Genomic DNA, 22,015 nt, shown 5'->3' on the forward strand with positions numbered 1-22,015 from the left:
GTATTAACACACACAACTTATTCAGCTCAACTAGATAATTTTCTTTTCATCTAAGTATATTGTGGTGTTTTTATTAACCCCGTTCTACACAGAGAGAAATCAGTGCAGAGGAGAACAAGGTTTCAATAGGATTTCCCATTAGGCATGATAAATGAGAGCACATCATCTCTCTGCCACCAAGCCAATCTGTTCTCCCCCCCCCCTTCTCCTAACCATACTACATTGTCCTTGAGTGGTGGGAAAATGAAATAGGTATCAAAACTTAAGTGAACAATTTCTGCCTTTTTCTTCCTTTTCTCTGTATGACTTTGCATCTGTCTTATCCTCCCAAAGTTTCTTCATCCGCCTATGTTTTTTACTTCCCTTTCTAATGTTGTGTGTCTTTCTCCACCCATAGCGGCGTAGAGGCAGCGGGGTCTTCTGTGCAAACTGTCTGACCACCAAGACATCATTGTGGAGGAAGAACGCTAATGGAGGCTACGTCTGCAACGCGTGTGGTTTATACCAAAAACTACATTCGGTAAGTCATGCACTGACATGCACAGGTACATGCGAACAGATGTAGCATGTGCACCAGCCTTACATTACACTGCAGATTATACTAGACGAACTGTAGACCTGTGAGATAGAATATATCTGTAATATAATAATAGAAATTGTTCTACCAGATGTGGTCCATTAAGTTTCTATATATTTGTGATCCCCTTTATTCCAGTTTTCTTTCATATCAGACAAATTAGAAGGGAAACGAGAGGGGAGCCTTGAATTTCAAAAACACTTTAAAAGTAGAGAGACAGAAGGGAGAGCGAACATAATACCTTCAAGTGAGCTGAAACTCAGGTGTATCATCATACAAATGTTAATTTGCATTGGAGAACTTCTATCCACTCATAGGAGACCTACATATACTCACTCATAAAGGTTGTGCTGGATCAGGAACCAAGTACTTTAAACTATTTTATAGACTCTGTGTTCGTGTTTTAGTACATCCACGGGGTGGTTTTGACCACTAATTATCATTCCTTCTATCTGGCCTATTAGCATACATCACAAATGAAATGGTGCATACTGCAGTTAAATTCTAAATACATTTGGTGAATCCTGCTGTGAAAAAGTAATATTGTGGAAAAAGTATATTTGATTTGGTGGGTGCTCGGAGTTACAGACCATTTCAGCAGTCACAGCAAGCCAGTTCCATGGAGTGAGAAATATGATGGAATGAATCAACTTTACCATCTAAGCCCGGGGAAAGTCTATGGAAATCCCAAATTTAATTAGACTGCATGAATTACAGATGAGATAAAGACCCAGCCTGGATGTTAGTTGACTTCAGAATATTGAGCTTTCTCACCTCAGATATGTTTTTATGGAGTTAAGCTAATTTCACACTTCAATATACCTGTTTAACTCAAGGGTTTACAAATATAACCAGTGTGAAACGAGACTTCAGAGCTTGCTTATGTAGATATATGCCAGATTCATGTTCACATATTGGCTTTTTAAGCTCTGCTTGTAAAAATTCAAAGTGAACAAAATGCTTCAGTGTAATAAATCACAGTGTTAATACAAGCATCTGTGGGTTGACCGTGTTACAACCCAGAGCACTATGCTGCAATTATTGAAAGGAGCTTTAAAGACCTTTTAGAGGATGGCAAGCTATCGCAGTTTACTCCTTCCTGCCCCAGCAGATGTCCTATGTTCAACCCTTTCATCTCATCTGTAGCTCCAATCACGTTCCAGCCTCACTCTTGACAATCTTCACGACAACTGTATTTTATATCCCATAATAAAAGTTTTATACGCTCTACACACATTATTAGAGAGGATAGCAGCTAGTAAAACACTTCAGAGTGAGAGAGAGAGAGGGCGAGGGAGAGTTATGAATAAAGAGGGAGTAAAAGGTAGATGTAAAGGGAGAAAGAAAAACAAAGAGAGAGGAAAGGGAGGAAGACTAGGAAAAGAGGAGAAGATTAAGGTAAAGAGCAAAGACATAGATAATGAAGGGGGAGGGTGTGTATGAAAAGTGAGAGACGAAGGGAGACAGAGCGATTAGGAGAGAATGCAGAGGAGAAAAGAAGAGAAGGAAAGAGATGGATGGATAGATAGATAGAGGGTGAAATGTGTACCAGTAGTAACTCAGCCCAGATATTCTACCAAATCAACCCTACAACCATAAAGGTGTGCAACATTGCGGTTCTCTTTGGGTGTATCACACAGGACTGTAGATGCAGAATGATGAGCAATGAGTCTTATTAATTGCTATCATCCAACATGTACTGTGTAAATCAAATTAATAAATAAACATCTGACTTACCTATGAAGTAAAAAAAAATGTTTTGATGATGGTGATGAAATGATTTCAGAAACCAGTGATCCATTTCTCATACATATCAGACATCGTGTAGTAACTCACCCTGTGACACTTCTTTATAAACTAGCAAAGTAAAGAGGTGGAGGGCATTTAGAGACTAGACAGGGAGGAAGAGATTGAGCAAAACACATTAAACTTCTTGCCAAAGCAGAGACAAATAGCAGTAAGTAAGCAGTAGAAAAGAGACGCCGTGAGAGAAAGTGTACCAGAGTGAAAGGCAGAAAGAGAAGAGAGTTGGAGAAACTTGCATACCAATTACTTGACAGAATTTTTTTTTTTTTTTTTAATTCATACTGACTGTTTTGAGTGTGAACAGACCACATCCTACTTAAAATTAGTGCATAGTATGGAATCGGGACACATCTTTGGACTGTTTCCACCATGGGGGTCGCAATTTCTTTGCTGTTGCCTTTCATCTCAGCCATCATCCTCCTGTATTAACCTCTGTCTTTTCCTCTTATTTCACATCTCCTCCCACCACTGCTTCCTCCTCCGTTCACCATATATTACTCATTCCCCCCTTTCATTTATCTCACCTCCTGTTTCCCCTCCGCTCTTGTCTCTACCTTTTCTTCTCGTGTTCTCCTCTCTCCTCTTTAGCTAGAAACACAAAACCTGGGAACTATAAAAAGTAGCGTTCCAGGTGTCTAAAATGTGAACAGAACAGCTCTCTTGGCTGCTAAAGGAAGGCCCATGTCCAAAATACATGTACATTACTAATAGTGATTCACCCATCTATTTTTTTTTCTTTATGTTACAATGTCATATGGTACCATATTGGTCTCGTTCGTTTTGATAGGCTACATCATTAACAACAAGCATCCTCCACACACAGCTCACCTGCTGCTATAAAAACTGCTATAAAAAATAGTGTAATGTATTTTTTCAAAATTTTTCAATAAAAACAAATATACCCCCCTCCATCCTCGCCACAGTTACATTCTGTCATTCTGTGGGAAACACTGAGCCTGTACTTGCACTGCAGTTTATCTTCAGTTGGATTTTAGTTGGACAAAAAAGCTCTGTCCAGTAACCTAACCTGGAGCACTTTTTTATTTTTTTTTAAAATGTTTGAGTGAGAGTGAGAGAAGGTTTGGAGAAAATGTGAAAGTTTACGAACAAACAATTGAATGGGCTCCAGGAAAGAAATAAAGAAAGAAAAATAATTTCCCATTAAAGAAAACTGCTGTCAATTATAGTTCTTAGTAAGAAAAAATCAGAATCTGCAGGTCAGATTTTTTTTTAAATCAGCGGAAAACAAATTTGGACCTCCTGAGGATTTTTGTAGAGCTAGTTTTGTCACATAAGCATATTAGAGTTAATGAATGTGGTAATAATTTTTTGTCCACCCAATCCACCTAAAAAAGTGAGCTTAAAAATACAGTATATAATGAAATACGTAATGTATGTACAACAATACACTATAAATACATAGTTTCTAATAAAATGCACAAATAAATACATAAGACGCATACCTGGGTTCTCATTTATAAACGTATGTACAAAACAGGGCTGGAAACATACGTACACCACTTCCCAAGCAAAGGTTGTGATCTATAAAAAACAAACTTGATGGGAGAATGTGTGGCCCTCTATGTAATGTCTGAGCCATGCATACGCACATAAACTGGAGAAATGAGAAACGGCAACTCACATGGCAGAAGGATGAAGCATTGACACTATCGTGTAAAATAAATCTTTTTAAATAAATGACCACTGAGTTTTATAGGCCAATAAAACTTAATATAATTTATTAATATTAATTAATTTGCCAAACAGATAAAAGCCTTTTTGAATAAACAAACACCCATTTGATTGATTTTCACTAAAGTGCGCATTAAAAAGCATCATATAAGATCATTTGCAGCAGTCACAATAAGAACCATGATTTAGGATAATAAACCCAAACAGAGACATCTGATTTTACAAATAATTGAATTGTATCAATTAATACGTGCATGCAGCGCAATTTATTCTCATAAACATGAGAATGCGTTGCTTGTAGAAACACGGTATAGAAAGAAAATATAATATATTTGCACGTTTTACCCACCAAACATAATTTTTCTTTCTTCCACCTAAGCAAAAACAATGTCTGTGTCACATTGGGCTAAATTTTTTTTTTTAGCTTTTCTGTCAGAATTTGCCATCTTTATCTTCATGCAGTCAGTAAGAAATTAATATTAATAAGGAGCATTTCACTGACCATTTATAGGCAACTGTGGGCATTTAAAGGGTCGGACATGGAGCTGGCACACAGAATTAAGCAGACCATAAGGCTGCAAGCAGAGCGTTCCAAAATTTGGCTGCAACAGCCTCAATAGCTTAATCACCACGGGTCTTAAGGCGAGTGTGTGGGACAGACAGCAAATTTTGCTTATTAGACCTAAGAGGGAGAGCTGATCAGTAAGGGTGAAGCATTTCACCCACATTTTGCAGGGGCCTGACTGTGTAGTGCGCTATAAGTAATAGTGAGAATTTTGAACTGGATACTATGTGCGATAGAGAACCAGTGAAGAGATCTTAGGATTGGGGTAACATCTGCATTACCGTGAGACGATCAAGGGCAGACATGCTAAGTGATGAGAATAGTGCATTACATCAAATGTGTATACAAGCATCCCTAGTTCAGCTGTTGAAACTACCGATTTGAAGGTTGGAGTGGGCAGCAGAGGAGCTAGCCAGTCCGTAATAGTGTTAAGACTGTCTAGGAACCAAGATCATCCAAAAGCCTCACTGTGTTTGAGAGAAAAAGTTTTTGAAAGAAGGAGTTTGATATAATCCGCAAATTAAATCATATGTTATACTAAATCAGTATAGGATCTTTCCCAAGGGCAGCAAATATAAGAGAATAACAAGGGCCCCAGAACTGAGCTCTGGGGGACACCACAATACAGTGGAGAGGAATCAGACAAAAAGTCTCCAGCAGAGGGTGAAATTTCTGTCAGTGAGATAGGATGTAAACCAGTCTAATGCTGAGCCTGATATGCCCACCCAGACACACTCTTTATCAGGATACAATGGTCTATAGTGTCAGATGCAGAGCTGAGGGCAGAGACAGTGTGCCTCTCCAATTCTGCAGCTAATTGGTTGGCAACAACCTTCTTTAATTTTTTGATAGAAGTAGGCTATAGTTTAGGGGCAAAGCAGGATGTAGGTAGATTTTCCTTTAATATTACTTTAATTTATACTACCATGCTTAAAATAGGAAGGGACACATCTTGTAGAAAAGGAAGAGTTGATGATAGCTAAAACAGTGGGGCCAATAAATGTCAAAACCTTTGAAAATAGGGGAGATGGTATTATATCCAGAGGGCTGAAAGATAGCTTCATCTTCCTAATTAACTCTTCTAGGCTGACAGGTTGGAAAGCATCCAGATCAGTAGCAGTTAGGGAGAGACTAGAATTTGGTGGTACCAGTGCAGCAGAACATACCGTGCATAGCCTCAGAAATAAAGCTGTCCACATAGGTACATGCATAACTGTGACTATGCATACATATACATAGGGATAAAACAATCTAGGGTAGCCGAGACAAAGCATGCATTACAAGAAACATGAGTGGTTTATTCCTTTATTTTTTTAATAGAAGCCTTTATTTTTGCTTTTCCTCAAAAACATGTTCCTCTATCATCATTTCGCCCTATCTCTCTCTTCCTGCTTGGTCCTTGTCTATTTGTCTTTATGTGATGTATATAAGTCAAAAAAGACCTACATCACAGGAGACAGATAAAGACACAGCAGGGGATTTTAGAGACAAACATGAGTTATATACAGGCCCATGCATGTACAGAATAACAAGGCTCTTTGCTGTTCTTGAAATAGGACAAAAAGTCTAATAAATTCGACCAACATGGCAGTATGAATTTTAAAAAACTGAATGTTTTTTGATGCTTGAAAAGCACCCATCCTAATGCTAGTTGATTCTGACTTTTTTTCAGTTAATACTGTATGGAGGTCACTATTATGTGTATTCAAGATTCAAGAGAGGAGGCTGAAGTTGTTTCTTAGTAAAATGATAGGAAGTCACTACTTTTGAGTTAAAATGTAGATACTTTAAAAGACACTTTTAACTGCACAGTTGATTTTACTTCCAGGAAAGAAAATCTTTTGCTGATTTGTCTGGGCATGTTTTTGCCTGTTTTGATTTTTTGGCATGTATTTAGAAGTGAAACAACCAGAACATCATCAAGTACTTTATTTATCCTAGTGTAACAGAAAAAGTGAGGAGGCTTCATAAATTGTGTTGTGGATGTTACTGAGCAGTTTTTATTCTTTGTAATTCCGCTTTTAACCCAAGGGTTAAAGGTTCTTAAGACCTCTTTTGTAATTGGTTAAACGTTATGCTTTCTGATTGTGTAGTTAGTGGGAGAGAAGTTGAGTTTTCAGTGCAAACTCTACTTACATCACAGGTAAGCACTCCCCCTTGTGGGAAGGGCAAAAATTACAGTCCATAGGAGTGCTAGATATGTTAGTCTTGTTTTTTCTAGCATGTCACATTTAATTACACTAAGGTATGTCCATACTGAGACTTTTAAAACTTAAACCATTGGAAGTTTTTCTGAGATCCTTTTAGCAGTCTTTGTTTGCTTTTATTGTTTGAAGATCTACAACTGTAGCTACTGTAATTGTCAGCCATAGTGCAAATTCATTAGCATTGTGTTTGTATATTTCACCAATTATCGAAGGGCTTTATATTCATACAGGCAGTTTATTGGTCATGCTCAAATAGATACTTTGTATTGATTCAGATGTTACAATTTCCCTTTTGTAATACATGTCATGCTAAGCTGTGTATGCTTGTTATTGGTCAGGTCAGTTAAGCAACTTTAAATGATGCATGGGGAAATCCAAATCTGTTGTATTAACAGGAAAATGAATTATCACTAAATGTATTACTAAAAGTTTACTAATCCTTTTCTTTTTTTAACATATCTTCCTTGTTTCCTTTATCTTGTAGACACCCAGACCTCTAAACATCATAAAGCAGAACAACGGTGAACAAATTATCCGACGGCGAACCCGCAAACGCCTCAACCCTGACTCGCTGTCATCTGAACCCCCCGCCCCCAAGCAACAACGCATCACCAGCGAGGAGCGTATGAACGGGGAGGAGTCAGACAGAAGCTGCGCAACAATCAAAAACCAGCAGCCCTCCCCTCGCTCACGCTCACCCCGATCTACTCAAGCTTTCCTAGCCAATCAAACATTGGAGATCCACCGACGCATGCCTCCCCTGCTCCTCCCGTCACATCCCCCCTCCACATTGGTAGCTGAGGGAAATGGGGGCATCACTGAAGGAGGGATAACATCAAAACTAGAGGGAGGTAAAGGAGGAGGGGGGTCAGAAAGAGGCAGTCCGATTGAAAAGTACATGCGTCCAACCAAACCGTCTAGTTATTCGCCTCCTGGTTCACCCATTGAAAAGTATCAGTATCCACTTTTCTCCTTACCCCTACCATTAACGCTCTCCCCTGATTTGACACCTGAGTCGGATTGGCTCAGATTCTGGACCAAGTATAAGATGGCAGCTGCCTCTGGGGTTCCTGGTAGCATCAGTAATCTAAGCAGCCCTGGTAGCATTGGAAGTAACGCTCATTATCTTGGTGCAATGGTGACTCCAGTACATCATCATCAGCAAAGCTACACAGTGCCTTACTGCTCCTCTCCCTATTCTCCTCTCCCCCCTCCTCCTGCTCCTCCTCACTATCCTCCCCCTCCTCTTCAATCTCAAATCTCTTCACCATCATTAGAAAATGATGGTCCTTTGGATCTTGCAATAAGACAAAGAGATACAAGTGCTGCACATGCCCACCTGTCAACAAATGGTGCAGAGAGGAGAAGGCAAGAGTCGCCACTCGCTGAGAGGTCAAGAGAGAACTGGAAAGGAGAGAAAGAGGAGGAGGAGAGGACAGATGAAGGAGGGACCCAGAGGGAGGATATGGGAAAGGAAGAAAAGGATAATTTGACAAAAAGTCAGTCAAGTGTCCCATCAAATCGCACCATGGTGGAGGTGGCCACGCAGGATGACCTGACCAACCGTTGCATCCACTGTGGGATCTACTTCCTAGACGAGGTCATGTATGCCCTGCACATGAGTTGCCACGGTGACCAGGGACCATACCAATGCAGTTTTTGCCTCCACGTCTGTGCGGATCGCTATGATTTCACCACGCACATACAGAGGGGCTTACACAGGTACACAGACAAAACGTCGCAAAACAGGGGTCACACGCAGGACAGCATAATTCAGAACGTCACTGTGACAACAGAGCGCGAGTGTCATTATGCGACGCCAAAGGAAAAAGATGGAGGGGATCATAGTGAGAATACAGATGAACGCAATGATGTCATAGGAGTTTGTCCTGACAACCAAGCAAAAGGAATTACAGGCGATGATTCCAGTGACAATGAAACGGGAGTTGAAGAGGAGGTAGGAGGGGAGGATCATGACATAACAAACCAGGAATTAGGAGACACGGTGGTGTCAGATAATAATAATGATATCGCAAAACCCACAGAGGTCACGACTGTTGCTGAATCTAAAAACTTAGATGAGAACGCAGAGAGCAATTAATCTGATGCCTTTGACTCATACAAACCTTGAAGAACGCGTTTTATTGGATGAATAAGCTGTATGCCTCCATGTTCCTGGAGGCTAGCTCATGTCAAAATGGGCCTATCCTGGGCACTAAATGGAACACATCCTTATGCTGGAAGCACTCGGCTGTCAAATGGTCAAAAATCATTGTAGGATCCCGATGAACTGCTGCAGGGACAGTTTGGAGAAATGGCCTGAATCCTGTCTTGAGTGACGGTCACTTGACAGCTCTGTGGCAAGTATTCAACAACAGAGTCCGGGCATGCAGCTGAAATCACCTTAAATAAACAGCCACTTTGTGTGCTTTCCAAATAAGAGGATTGAAAGCTCGACTGAATGTTGGACTAGTCTCATTTAGGATGAGTTTGAGGAGCTCAGCACTTGCACAGTCATCATACAGCAGAGCAAAAAAATAACAAAAAAAATATGCTAGAAGCAAAACACTTAAACTGAACTGAACTGAGCTGGTCTTTTATGTACCACGCTAAACTGAACCCTGACCTGGTTCAAACTAGTCTGATGCATCATTCAAACTGTTTTATCTTGGTACAACCGGATCTGATCTGGTTAGAACTACTTTGTTCTGGTCTGGAGCATGTTTTTGACTGTTTTACCTCTGTGCAAATGGATCCAAAACCAAAACTTATTTTTGACTCTATAAAACTGGTCCAGAGTTAAACCAGTTTGTGCTGGGCTGCAGTTCAGCTGAGGTTACCTTGGTACAAAAGGATCAGTTGGTTTCTTTTACTTGTGCCCTGTTGTCCCTGAAACTGTCATTGCAAAACCACCACCTCTGCAACGTGGCCCACAATGGGAGACTGTGTTGTGTTTGATTTGACCGTGACTTTTTTTGAACTGCTTGAAAAACCGGAGTGATTCCGGACCGAAGTGTTCTCTTCATCCATTTGGATCGAACCAAGTGACATTCTTTTCTACCTTCCTCCGTGCCATGATACTAGCTATGTGCCTGGCTGCCTGCCTAATAGAACAACCATCTATTAACCTGCTTAACATTTATATTAATGATAATAATGGTAATAATAATTATGATGATGTTATAGTGCAAAACATGCAATTTGCTACACTTTCCTATATAATATGTTATTTTGTAAAGGCAAATAATGCTTTTTTTGCGGAAATGGTACTATAAAAATTAGTCTATTTGAGTTTTTTTATTTTTGAGCTGTTTGTTGTTATTGTTATTATGGAGACTTGTTACATTGATAACAGCCGTCTAACAGAAATGGTACAGAAAGGGTGGGGGTGGGGGTTGTGTGTATGTGTGCATTTGTGTAATTGCATTTATGTGTGTAAGGATCAAAGGATGTGTCCGTCCCCAAACAATGATGTAAAATAATGAAGGCTTGCGCTCGGCATTTCAGTCCTCAGGGGTCACACTTGTTGCATACCAACCCACCTGTTTCATAGCATGTGACACATCATTTTTACATGATAGGTCTAATGGCTTTAGTATATTGCATAATGCCCTCTTATATATGTTTTTATCATGTTCTTTATGTGTTAATAGGTCAAAATGGTCTTGTAGCGTTTCTATATGTCTTTCAACATTGCTAGGTTACATGGTTTTATGGAGAGACTTAGGAAGATAAATTTTATCATAAGGATCAATTATTTGGATTAACTATATAAACTTTGACTCTGTATTGAGTCTACAGAGCGTCTTGCCTACAGTGTTTTATTCAGCTACTCTAAGAGTTTGATAGGTTAGCTCTATGTAGCATGTTAGTGTGCAAAATAAGTTGCCTTTTCTATGGATGGGAACTGTTACACGTTAGACCTGAATAATACTGAAAAAACATTGTACATTTTTATAATCCAGTCAAGTGAAATTATCACATTGCTTTTAACTCACACCATCCCACTTTTATTCCATTTCATTACCCGTGTATAGGTTCTCAATCAGTGTACACACCTTAGGAAAAGACCCCTCGATACCATAACTGCGTCTCTCTTTAAATCAAAATTTTCATTGTTTATTTTCATCATTGAGAGAGTCGTGACTGTCAGGTCCTTGAGTCCCCCACTATGCGTCAAAATGGAGCAACACAGTGGCCATCTTGTTTATTTTTATAAAGGGAGAATTACTCTCCAGCCTTGCTGCCTTAGTTGCTAGAAAACAAAACAAAATCACCAAGAAACTCCTTTGAAGGAAATAATAATAGGCCGAAAGAAAATAAATGACAGGAAGGAAGAACGAATGAGAAAACATATTTTTCTATGCTTATCCAAAAGACATGAATGAAATATATTTCGCCTAGTGCCTGGTAACATGTACAGTTTTTCTAATAGTATGTTTGTCTGTGTCAAATCATTGTGTAAATTATTAGTCAGGCAGAAGTTGGGCAAACATACTGCTGTGTTGATTCTCATGCACCAAGTTATCAGAGTCATCCATTATGATGCTTGCTTTCATCCTGGCTGTCTGACTGGTCAGATACCTGTTCACACTTGGCATTCAGCCCACGAGAAAGACCCACATATTCTTTTAAAAACTGAAATTGGTTGCTGTGCTAACTGTCAATCACTAGTTAACCATCTTTACATTTTTGCATGTATGTACACAACTTTGTAGAAATGTTGAGACGTATGACTCTGTAACTTTTGTATGAAAGACGTAATACCAAGAAGATTATCTCTACTGTGTATTTGGTTTTTGGAGAAGATGAATTATCGCATGCAGTCCTGTTGCCAGAGTGCCCGTATCATGGTAAAGGAAAAGGCCATTCTAAGGTGTTATTAATTTAAAGAGGAGTTTATCATTAATATTTTTAACACGTTTTCAATAAGTTAAGTCAAGTCAAGTCTTTCTTGCAGAATAAGGCAGCAAACAGTAAAATAAAACAAATAATCTACTTTACAAAATGAAATAGCTGAACTTTTCACCAGATCAGTGTGTTGTTGTATGCTGGTTGCAGGTTAATACCTCTAGTATTTATGTTAAACATTAAAGCATTTTTGTTTTTTACATAGGAAGACCTCATATACTCTGTATGTTGAGGCATCATAGATACTCTTATTATCTGAATTTTTTCATTGATTATAAACCTTTTTTTAGTTTCTGTTAAAGTGCTCAAGGTTTATTACGTTTGCGTCATGCGTTAACTCAACAGCCAAAAAAAACCCCTGTCAAACCAGCACTGCACACAGTACTGAGTATGTCACATTAAAACACTAAGAAACCAACTATTTGTATAACTATCGGTGCAACATATTTACATTGGAGTTGGAAGTTATTGCTGTTGTAATTGCAGTAATTGCTTTGCAAATGCAAAGAAATCAGTCTATTTAGGATGGCACAAATTCATGTGTGGCACCCTTCTGTCTGACACACATCCCACTCTGGTGTCAAGTGCAAGCATTAGTGTCCTCTAAAGAGTCTGTGCCATGTATGGCTCCACTATCCATGTCTGTTGGGGCCTTTTAACTGCATTAGTTACATGTTTTAGAAATGCTTTTATTCTGAAGTTTGCCCTGTATTTGCTGAATAGGTTCGATCATTCTGTATAAGGCCTGATGAAGTCATTTAAAAAAAAAAAATTGGTTGAATATATTCTTGGAAATCTCTTGCGCTAATGTGTAAAGTTTTTAGGATTAACTTTTTCTTCTTTTTTTTCGGTTATGGGCATCTCTTAAGGGGCCGTTAGCATAATAAAACTGTTTACATTTGCAAATGTAGCAACGAAAAAAGGTAAAGGAATGAAGCATTGCTTTCTTAAAAGACGCTGAGATGGATAGATGGGTGCCTTTGAAGAATATATGGGTAGAGGGAGAATGGGATCAAATGACGCTTGTAGCAGCTGATAAAAAGAGGTTTAGTTTATTCATCCATTTAACCCCTGTCTTCTGTTTGTCTCTTTACCTCCCTTTAACATCACTTGTATTTTTCTCGTATGTTGTCTAATTTGACATATACATCTCTTTTCTTTTTATCTCTACACCTACTGTTACTGCTCTCTGTCACTTATCTCTTCTGTGTTCCTCCACTTTCTTTTGATAAAGCTATTCTCAGTTGACAGGTTGAGGGGATTTAAAGAGAGTTAGGTGATTGTGTCATACTGTGTTGCTTCCAAAAAGCTGAGGTCGACTCAGTTACTCCACGAACCTATATACTTATGTTGACTTTAGGCTGAATTTCTCTCCTAGTTGAACGGCCCATGGGTTTGTTGAGAGGAATTGTTACCAGCAGTAACATTTCAAATACTTGCCAGAAGCAAAGTGTGGATTTTCTAAGATTTAAGTTCATTCATTTGCCAACGGGACTCACATTTGAAAAAAATTCAGTCTATTAAAGATGTAAAGTCCTTTCATTCAGTCATTTTCATGGGGTTTCTAGGAAACAGTAGGAGAAAGATATGTTTTAAAAAGGATCAAATAGATTTGCCTTTTTTTTATTTGTAAAAATCTGGGTGTTCATCACATCTTGATGAACCACAAGGATTTCTCAGTGGGCTGGAGACAAATTCTGATGCCAAAATGTTTCAATAGTTTAGCTTTTGAAAGAAAACCCTTTCCCTGTCAGCTACGTACTGAGAAAGAACACAGCCTTGATAATAAAAAAAAACTTGTTCATGCACATTTTTCATATTCATGTGCTCTGCAGAACCCTTTGCCATCAAGAAATATCTTCTTTTGTGTAGGAAATTTTGGGAGAACATTTTAGTTGTCATTTATGGTTCAAAATAGGCAATTTTAGTAAGAAATGAGGTTCTGCAGGACACACATGACATGACATGTTTTACTTCAAATATGAGTGTATGTCTTAGGCTTGACGGTATTTCATATCATCGTTTACATTGGGTGAGGGAGGGGGGCTTAACAAGTGTTTTCATTTTTGTCTTTGTCATAATGTGTTATAGAAAATGATGCTGTTGCTTGCACTCCATTTATTATGTTCTTATTGCCAAGGAAGGGATAACACACACACACACATGTACACACACAGTGACACACGCCAGTAGTGGTACGGATTGAGTGTGCATTTTGAGATGTACAGTATTAACCATGGGAGACAAGGGAGCTAAAGGCCAGTTTATTATTGGTCAGACACACACACAAACAAACACACATGTATGCACACACACATCAACTATGTACATTTAACCAATATATGTTAGTAGAATTTTGTCTCTATTCAGTTGAATGGCTTTTGTAGAAAACTTGGAAAATTTTTTTTTGTTAGGTTTTTTTCCTTCTCATGTATTTTATTCTGCTACCTTTCTGTACGTTATTGTTTTTAGGTTTTATTTCAGCAACATATTTTGACAGCCAAGAAAAAGTTTGTTACACAGCTAAACTTGAAGAATAATGTTGATGATGATGACGATGATAATAATTAATAAAAGTAATAACAAACACACTGAAAATGGACAATGGGTGTTTTATTCATTAGTGATTTACAGTAATGTAATAAAAAATAGAAAATCTATAAATCCTCCATTAGCAAATCAGGCAAGCTGTGGCCTGATTACAGTATGTGAATCCTCTTCATGGTGTTTTTGAAGAGTGGGTTCTAATCTGAGACAAACTGTGGACCTTGGCAGCACAAAGGCACACATGTGGCAGCTGTGGACTGACCAGATGCAATTTTTAATACATAGGGCTTTCATACTAGGTCAGGTGATTTTTCGACAAGATTTGCAAGAAAGAAGTGGAACCTCAGAATATGAGCTCCTGGCTGCATTCAGAAAGGCTGTGCTTTCTGAATGTAGCCAGGAGCTCCACAGCCATCATGTAATTCTACTCATCTGCCACCCGCCTGCTTTTTCTATCTCACTGGCTTGCGTTTTCTCCTGATACAAGTATTAGATTATTTGTTTGTCACTTACATTATTTAGTGCACACACCACACTCTATACATTAAACTGACCCTGTTTGTGTATCTCTTTATGGTTCCCAGTGGATCATTCCATATGGTATTTGTGACCCTGTATCCATTCATCTAGTGACACTGATGTCTGCATCATCAACACTTTGTTCCATGACAAGATAGCTTGATGTGTGCTGGCCCTCATGGCCCTCAAAGGATACATTGTGATTTTATTGGTGACCCCTTTTGACTTTTCATTTACAGGCCGATCTTCAAGCCAGGATTTCAATTTCCTGACAAGAAGTGTCAAAATCTTAACATTGAAATAAAAATTTGCTGAGCATTTTGGACAATCTTGGAGCTTTCCTCTTGAGTTGCTGCCAGGTCAAAATGTCAACTTCACACACAAGACAAATGGCTTTTTTGATTGACCCCATCAACTTTTCCCCTAGTATTACCCTCAGGACCAGCTACTGTCCAAATGGCAGTATTAGAGCTAATATTTTTGAATGTCCGGGTGTCATGAACATAGCATATTGTACTCTTGCTATTTACAGTAACAGCTCATTGACTTAGGATAGCATTGACAAATTAACCTGAGGCTCATTTCTCACCAACACACATCACATGGCAATAATTTGAGAGCCTGTTTTAATCTTCCCACAACCCTCCTATGGGTCAGGAACTTTGACAAACTTAATCAGCGCAGTGGTGCTATCTGTCAGAAGACAAAGGCTTCTAATCTTCCATCTATATTATGTTTAGCAATATCAATTTATCTTTGTGTTTATAATATGAACATTGATTCGAGTTGATTAACTCTGCTGGCTGCAGTGAAATTATGTGTCAGCGGGGCGTCATTTAAATGTGTGTGTGTGTGTCTGTGTGTGTCTGTGTTGTGAGTGTACAAGTGTGTGATGATTGGCCACAGAACGTCAGTTTCAGACTAGAATACTAAACACCCTGGTGTCTACTGGAGAGGTCAACGCACAGACACATCCAGCTGCACATAATTATGAACCTATTCAAGGCAAAAGAGAAAAATGCACCACATCAATAAAAGGCACAACAAATCGAAGGGCTGTAAAAACAACATGCAACAATTCATGGACACATTACCATACTATGTGTGCTGAAAAGACATCAGGTGGCAGATGTATGCCTGCACACACACAATCTTTCTATTTTTCAGCGTGAAGCTCGCATCTCTTCTCTATATGCTCTGTCTGCCTGTCTGTCTGTCAGCCTGCCTGTCTTTCCTTTTAAACATCTCGCAAACATCATTTCTGTTTATTGTAATTCATGTTTATGTATGAGTTACCTACACTGTTGACAGAGGGTTTGACTCTCTGCCTGTGTGTGAGAAAGCAACAGAGTAAGGAGGTGTGGATGTATGTGTGTGTGTGTGTGTGTGTGCGTGCGGGCCCGCACATGTGCTTATGTATGATGCATCATTGTTGTTGCCGTTGTCATGTCTTCATGTTGGTCGACTGAAATTTGCTTTGGCGTCTGTTTAGATTTCATATTCTGACAGACGGAAAGAATTGGATAGATAGATAGATAGATAGATAGATAGATAGATAGATAGATAGATAGATAGATCATAGATGTAAATATGATCTAGTTTCTGGGCACTTTGAATTATGAATGTGGCTCATGTTGACAGCTGTGAAGTCTGATAGTCTACAAGTGTGCACAGAGGAAGAGACAGAGTATGAGAGAAACACTGAGATAGACAATGGGATAAGGAGAGAGCGAGAGAGAGATGATCTAGCTTCTAGGCATATTGAATATTGAATGATTCCAACATTGACTGCTGTGGGGTCTGTGAGCTAATTCCATATTCATTCAGATAGATCAGATAGATAGATAGATAGATAGATAGATAGATAGATAGATATTCATTATATCAATCATTTATAACTAAGTGAGCCGCTGTATTATGAGCAGGATCTCTGGCTTTCACGAACCCCAGTCCCAGCTGAAAGCATAATTACAGCTCTATATCGCCTCAGTACGTCGGCTGTGTATCATCAGTTTCACAGTGAGGTCCACTGCAGAGGCAATTGATGTGTAATCTTCTTTCCTTTCATTTCCTCTTTACTAATCTAGTTACTGCAATATCTGCACACTATGCCTCCTCTCTCTACTTGTCTCTTCTCCTTTGCTCTTTTTAAAAAAATTCTTAATTGTCATAGCGGGAAAGAACCTGTGTTACTGAGTTATTGAAGTGGGTGTGGTTAACATTCCTTTAGACTGAAGCTTTGAATGGAAAATCCATCACCAACATTCAAGCATAACAAAAAACAAGCATAACTGTAATGTGACGAATAAAGGAAAAGAAAACCAATACACACTACTACATGCTTAACGGATAAGTCTGTCCAAAATCAACAGTCCATCTCTCTCTACTTTGTATCTTCCCCAGCCTGTGGGACTCCCCAAACCCGTTTGTACCCACTGCAGACATACATCTTTTAAAAATGGGTCACAAATATATAGATTCATTTCTATAACATTTTCTCAAACACCTGGGTACTTTTTTAGCAAACATTATTCAAACATTTGTAAATAATACATTTGTTTTTAGCAGTATTTATGTGCTATTGAGTATTTACGGCAGCCATATATTTGGGATAAACTCAAAATAAAACTATACTGTTCATGTTGATCATAATGAAGGTGCAGTCACCCAGGAATATTATTTTATATATGGAAGCTGGTAACAATTAAAGACATGCACGGATGTAAGCAATATCTTTTAACCGACATGTCTGTATTTTGTACAAAAGACATCTCTTAGTCCCCACTTTTACAGTAGATGTATCCTCTTCTCTTCTCCTTATCTTTGATATAAGACATCCATGAGCAGAGTCAAACAATACACACAGATGTCAGGACTCACACACCCACGCATATGCACAGAAATGTTTGTGCATGCATGCACTCATACAGTATGCAAATACACTGCAGAAGTATACTTCTGGGGAATTGCACAGGACCATGCATAAATATATATACACACACACGCACACTCAAATGCACACACAGTCACCCACACATTGCGTCAGAAACACAGCTTTTCCTTGCCCCGTCCTTCACATGAGGGCTCTGGAGTTCTTTAATAATAATTCCGTTAATAACATCTCCTCACAATAACACTGATAATGGTATGCTCCTGTGTGTATATGTGTGTCTTCAAAAGACAATTTCTATTTCTGCGGAAAACTCAGATAAGCTTTTGCTCGCTTTCTTCACCTGCAACCCACCACTCTGCTGTATAACCGCCCCCCAACCTAAGTAATAAAATACATTTTAATTCTCTCCAGAGCACATGAGAGACCAAGCAGTCAGAACAGCTGTCTTTAATGGTTGGTGTCTTTATCCTTGTTGCAGTCTGACTCTTTTTCTTTCAGTTTTATTCTGATTTTCAGACTGTACAGTTTCTTCTTACAATTCTGTATTGTATATTAAACTTTAATAGAGTTCTTGATGTGTTTAGGAGAGTGTATGTGCATTGTGTGTTTTGTATGAGAGAAAGGCTGAGTGTGTGCTATGCAGACTTTAAGCATTAATAACATTTCTTTCTCTTCAACTGTCAGCGGAAACAAAATTTAGCAGGAACGAGACTCACAACCAATCTGAGCACAACATTTTCTCGTCTGTAAGTGTTCGGTAAAGATAATTTTTTTCAGTATTATTTTTTCTGTATTGTTTTCTATTTTGTTTGTGGGGGTGTTTGTGATGCCTAGAAAAACTGTGTTTTCCTCCAACAGTTCCTCACAGTTAAAGTCACAGCCTTCACATTATCTATTGTGCTTAGTGCACTCAGAGCTCTGATATAGACTCACGCAGCATCAGTGCTTCTGCTCCTTTCTGCTTTATTGTCTCCCACAGGATCTGCCTGTCCAATCATCTGTCAGCTCATCGTGCAATGCCTGCCCAACAACTGCAATTTGATTAAATTCGGGAGACTGATGTGTACAACAGTATTAACAGTGCTATAAACACAAGTCAAAAGGATGCATCATGCATGGGTGACAACATATTTACTGTTGCATTTCTTCAACTCTTCAATGCCTCATCTGTAGTGCATCTTTTACAAGGAAGAATTAGTTAAATTTTGGGGCTCAAAGTTGTCAAAGGAGACAAAGAAGTTAACATGAAGGATTTAAGGAACAAAAAAATAATATGAAAAATAAACAAAAAAGTAAAATAGGAAAGCTTTTCCTAGGTAGGTATATATAGATATCTATATCTATCTATATATATATTATATATATATATACATTTGCGATGGACTGCCGACCTGTCCAGGGTGTACCCTGCCTTTTCGCCCGATGTCAGCTGGGATAGGCTCCAGCCCCCCCCCCCCCCGCGACCCTGTACGCAGGATAAGCGGTTGACGATGGATACTAAAAAATTTTCTCAGTTTCTCAGTTGGTTACTGTATTTTGGGTTTATGAGGAGGATTTACAAGTTTCATTTTAATGGAGAAAAAGCGACACATTCATTAATTTAACATTTGGCCTCAATAAAAACTTTTTACACTTAATGCTCTGAAATTTTCATAGTTTGCCGTGTGCATCTACTCATAAGAATTTCACTTGTCAAGTTCAACCAAAACCAAATAAGAAAACTGAAAAGTTGGAGACAAAAGTCCTTGTAAATAAGATAAACAAACCTTTCCTCTAAGAACACCAGTGGAGCTTGTGTTTATTCCACAGAGCTGTGAGAGCACTACAGAACACTATAATGACCGACTTATTGGGTGATTTAATCTTCTATTCATGCTTATCAGACTTATAATTGCGCTGACAGAAAACATTTGCAAGTTTAAAAAATCACAGCCGATGGCAATTTCACTTTTTCTCTTCATGACTGAATAATATCCTCGATGATGATTCTAATAGTATGTACACATCTTCACTTGGCTTTAGGCTACTTACATTTCACATCAACTACTACTAATACAGTAAGGACTTGAAATATATTCTAGCTCGATAAGTGAGGCAATATCAAGCTTGGAAATACTATGTTCCTCTAGGATGTTGAAGATCTACTTATTGATTAAGATTATTTTTCATTACAAATCTTTATCAATTTAATTAATTTAACATAGCTTGGAGAAACTTAAAGAGGGATGGTGCTTATGAATAAGGGTGTGAAGGGGTCAGCCAGCTCCAGGCCATGGTCCACTAACAATACTGCACTGAAACAGAAGCTTGAGTAAAATCCTACTTGAATATAAGTATAGAAATATCTTGGTTAAAATCGGCTTGGCATCATTTCCCCCTGAAGTTCCCCTGACAGGTAACACCAACTCTCTTCCGCCCCCACCATTGTCTGCTTTGTTGAAAAAGCTCAAAATATACCATACAGCTGTATAAATCTCAAGCACGTAAAAGTAGTGAAATGTGGGCTAGTAAAAAAACAACAAACATGTAACATTTTAAGCTTCAAAAAGGTGTTATTTGATGCAAGGTAACTGCATTATAAGATCTTAGATCAGTGCTTCCAACGGTTTTGACTTCAGACCTCTAAAAATGAAGTTGCTATGTCTGGTCCCCTCATTACAGGTTGTGACCAATTCACCCGATGAGTAGTTTTTCTTTGTCACAACGTTTTGATTGAATAATTCTGAGAGGCCTTAAGAGGTGAAATTATGTAGTAATTCACAAGCAAAAAACAAAAGATTAGAAAACAGTCTGTAGAGAAGAAAAGAAACATGTTTAGGCTCTCCTACAGTAAATGTTAATCATCTTGTGAATGTAATATTTTGCTTAAGTACAGAATTGGACAGGTGGGACATTTCCTAGAATTCCTTGCAGCCAGAAGATGCTGCATTCAAGAGCAGCCTGCAGCACTGCGGTGCCACTACTCAGAAACAGTTCCCTACTGTACAGGGGAACAAACCAGTGCAGGGGTGTAGGTGCAGAAAGTGCAGCTGCACTGGAACCCACGACAGGAGTGGCCCCACCAGGTTACTAGCAGGACTTTGTCGGTTACGTGGCAAAAATGCATCAAAAGACAACCGTTGACACCTAGTTTACCTCATACTAGAAACATCAACGGAGATCAGGTGGCATATAAACAATCAAATGTGCATTTCCCCTGCGTGGGGTACAACTACTGACAGCACTCAAAAGTCCCTCAAACGTCTGTAGCATGCAGTAGTCTATAAGGTATACGATGAAGTATAAAAAAATTGACTCCACAGAATGAATTTAGTCATATTTTCTTTGGTATTCTTGTCACATTGCCCACACATGCAGTGATGATTCCTGGGTAATATGTGTATGGCTGACCAATCTTAAGTCTCTATTTGATCATGTGACAAGACTCCAGAAATCTGGTGAAACGCAAAATCTAGCTAGCATAATACTATTCAAACATAAAACTTTTAAGAAGAGACAGGAGAGCTCCCAAATATAAGCAAAGCTCCCAAATATAAGGATTATTTTGGATACTGACACTTTACAAGTGCTTTTTCAGTGGACTTGGTGTGGCTGCCAAGCACCTGTTGGATATGGTGGATGTGCTTGTGGGTATTAAACTGTGTGTGGCTGTAGCTGGCCTGTTTTCAGGACATGGTGTTGTTTACGAGTAGACCACTTTTCTTTCTCACCTTGTCTTGCCTCTCTGTCAAAGAGGAATATGGTTGCTGTGATTCGGAAGGTTATTGTACTGAAAATGACCAAAAAAGTCTGCGTCATTTCAGCAGTGTGGACACCTCCTGCACTCAGCTGTTTGTAGTGACGTTTCACGTTTTTGACAATGACAGCACTGGCCATGCTCCTTATAACTTGACTTCTGTACTTTGCAAATACAAAAGTCTATGTGTGTTGGAGAGAGAGGCACACAGAGAGAACTGTTGAATTTAATATGTTAATATAAAAAGACATCGATTTAAGGAGCTTTAAATTAAGTAGGTTAGGTATTTACTGCATCTAATATTATCAGTTTTTAAACTGTGCACAATGAGGAAACAAGGCACACAAGTTTGCTAACAGAGGAGTCCCGCCTAGACCCGAACGCAGTGTGTGTGTGTGTGTGTGTGCGTGTGCGTGTGTTCTGGCGCGCGTGTGCTTCGTGACTGTCCATTATAACAGCCTGCACTGGGGCCCATTGTTACTACCTTACGCTACTGAACCGGTGGACAGGCTTTCAGATAGAAACTGAAATCTGGACAACAGGACACTTGATTAACAGACTG

At 38.8% G+C, this 22,015-nt stretch overlaps 1 protein-coding gene across 3 annotated transcripts in view; it reads left to right on the forward strand.

Annotated features, from left to right (window-relative positions):
* The window catches only part of trps1 (trichorhinophalangeal syndrome I), a 119,270-nt gene extending 104,921 nt beyond the window's left edge, over window positions 1-14,349 (forward strand). For all 3 annotated transcript variants that reach the window (XM_038725231.1, XM_038725232.1, XM_038725233.1), the window contains exons 10-11: window positions 398-520; window positions 7,332-14,349. In XM_038725231.1, the coding sequence (XP_038581159.1) occupies window positions 398-520; window positions 7,332-8,948 (1,740 nt within the window). In that variant the 3' untranslated portion in view covers window positions 8,949-14,349. The remainder of the gene's footprint in view (window positions 1-397; window positions 521-7,331) is intronic.
* The last annotated feature ends 7,666 nt before the right edge of the window (window positions 14,350-22,015 follow it).

Source organism: Micropterus salmoides, unplaced genomic scaffold (genome assembly GCF_014851395.1).
Source record: "Micropterus salmoides isolate LMB-PRFRI ecotype aquatic unplaced genomic scaffold, ASM1485139v1 Ms_hic_scaffold_17, whole genome shotgun sequence".
Classification (NCBI taxonomy): domain Eukaryota; kingdom Metazoa; phylum Chordata; class Actinopteri; order Centrarchiformes; family Centrarchidae; genus Micropterus; species Micropterus salmoides.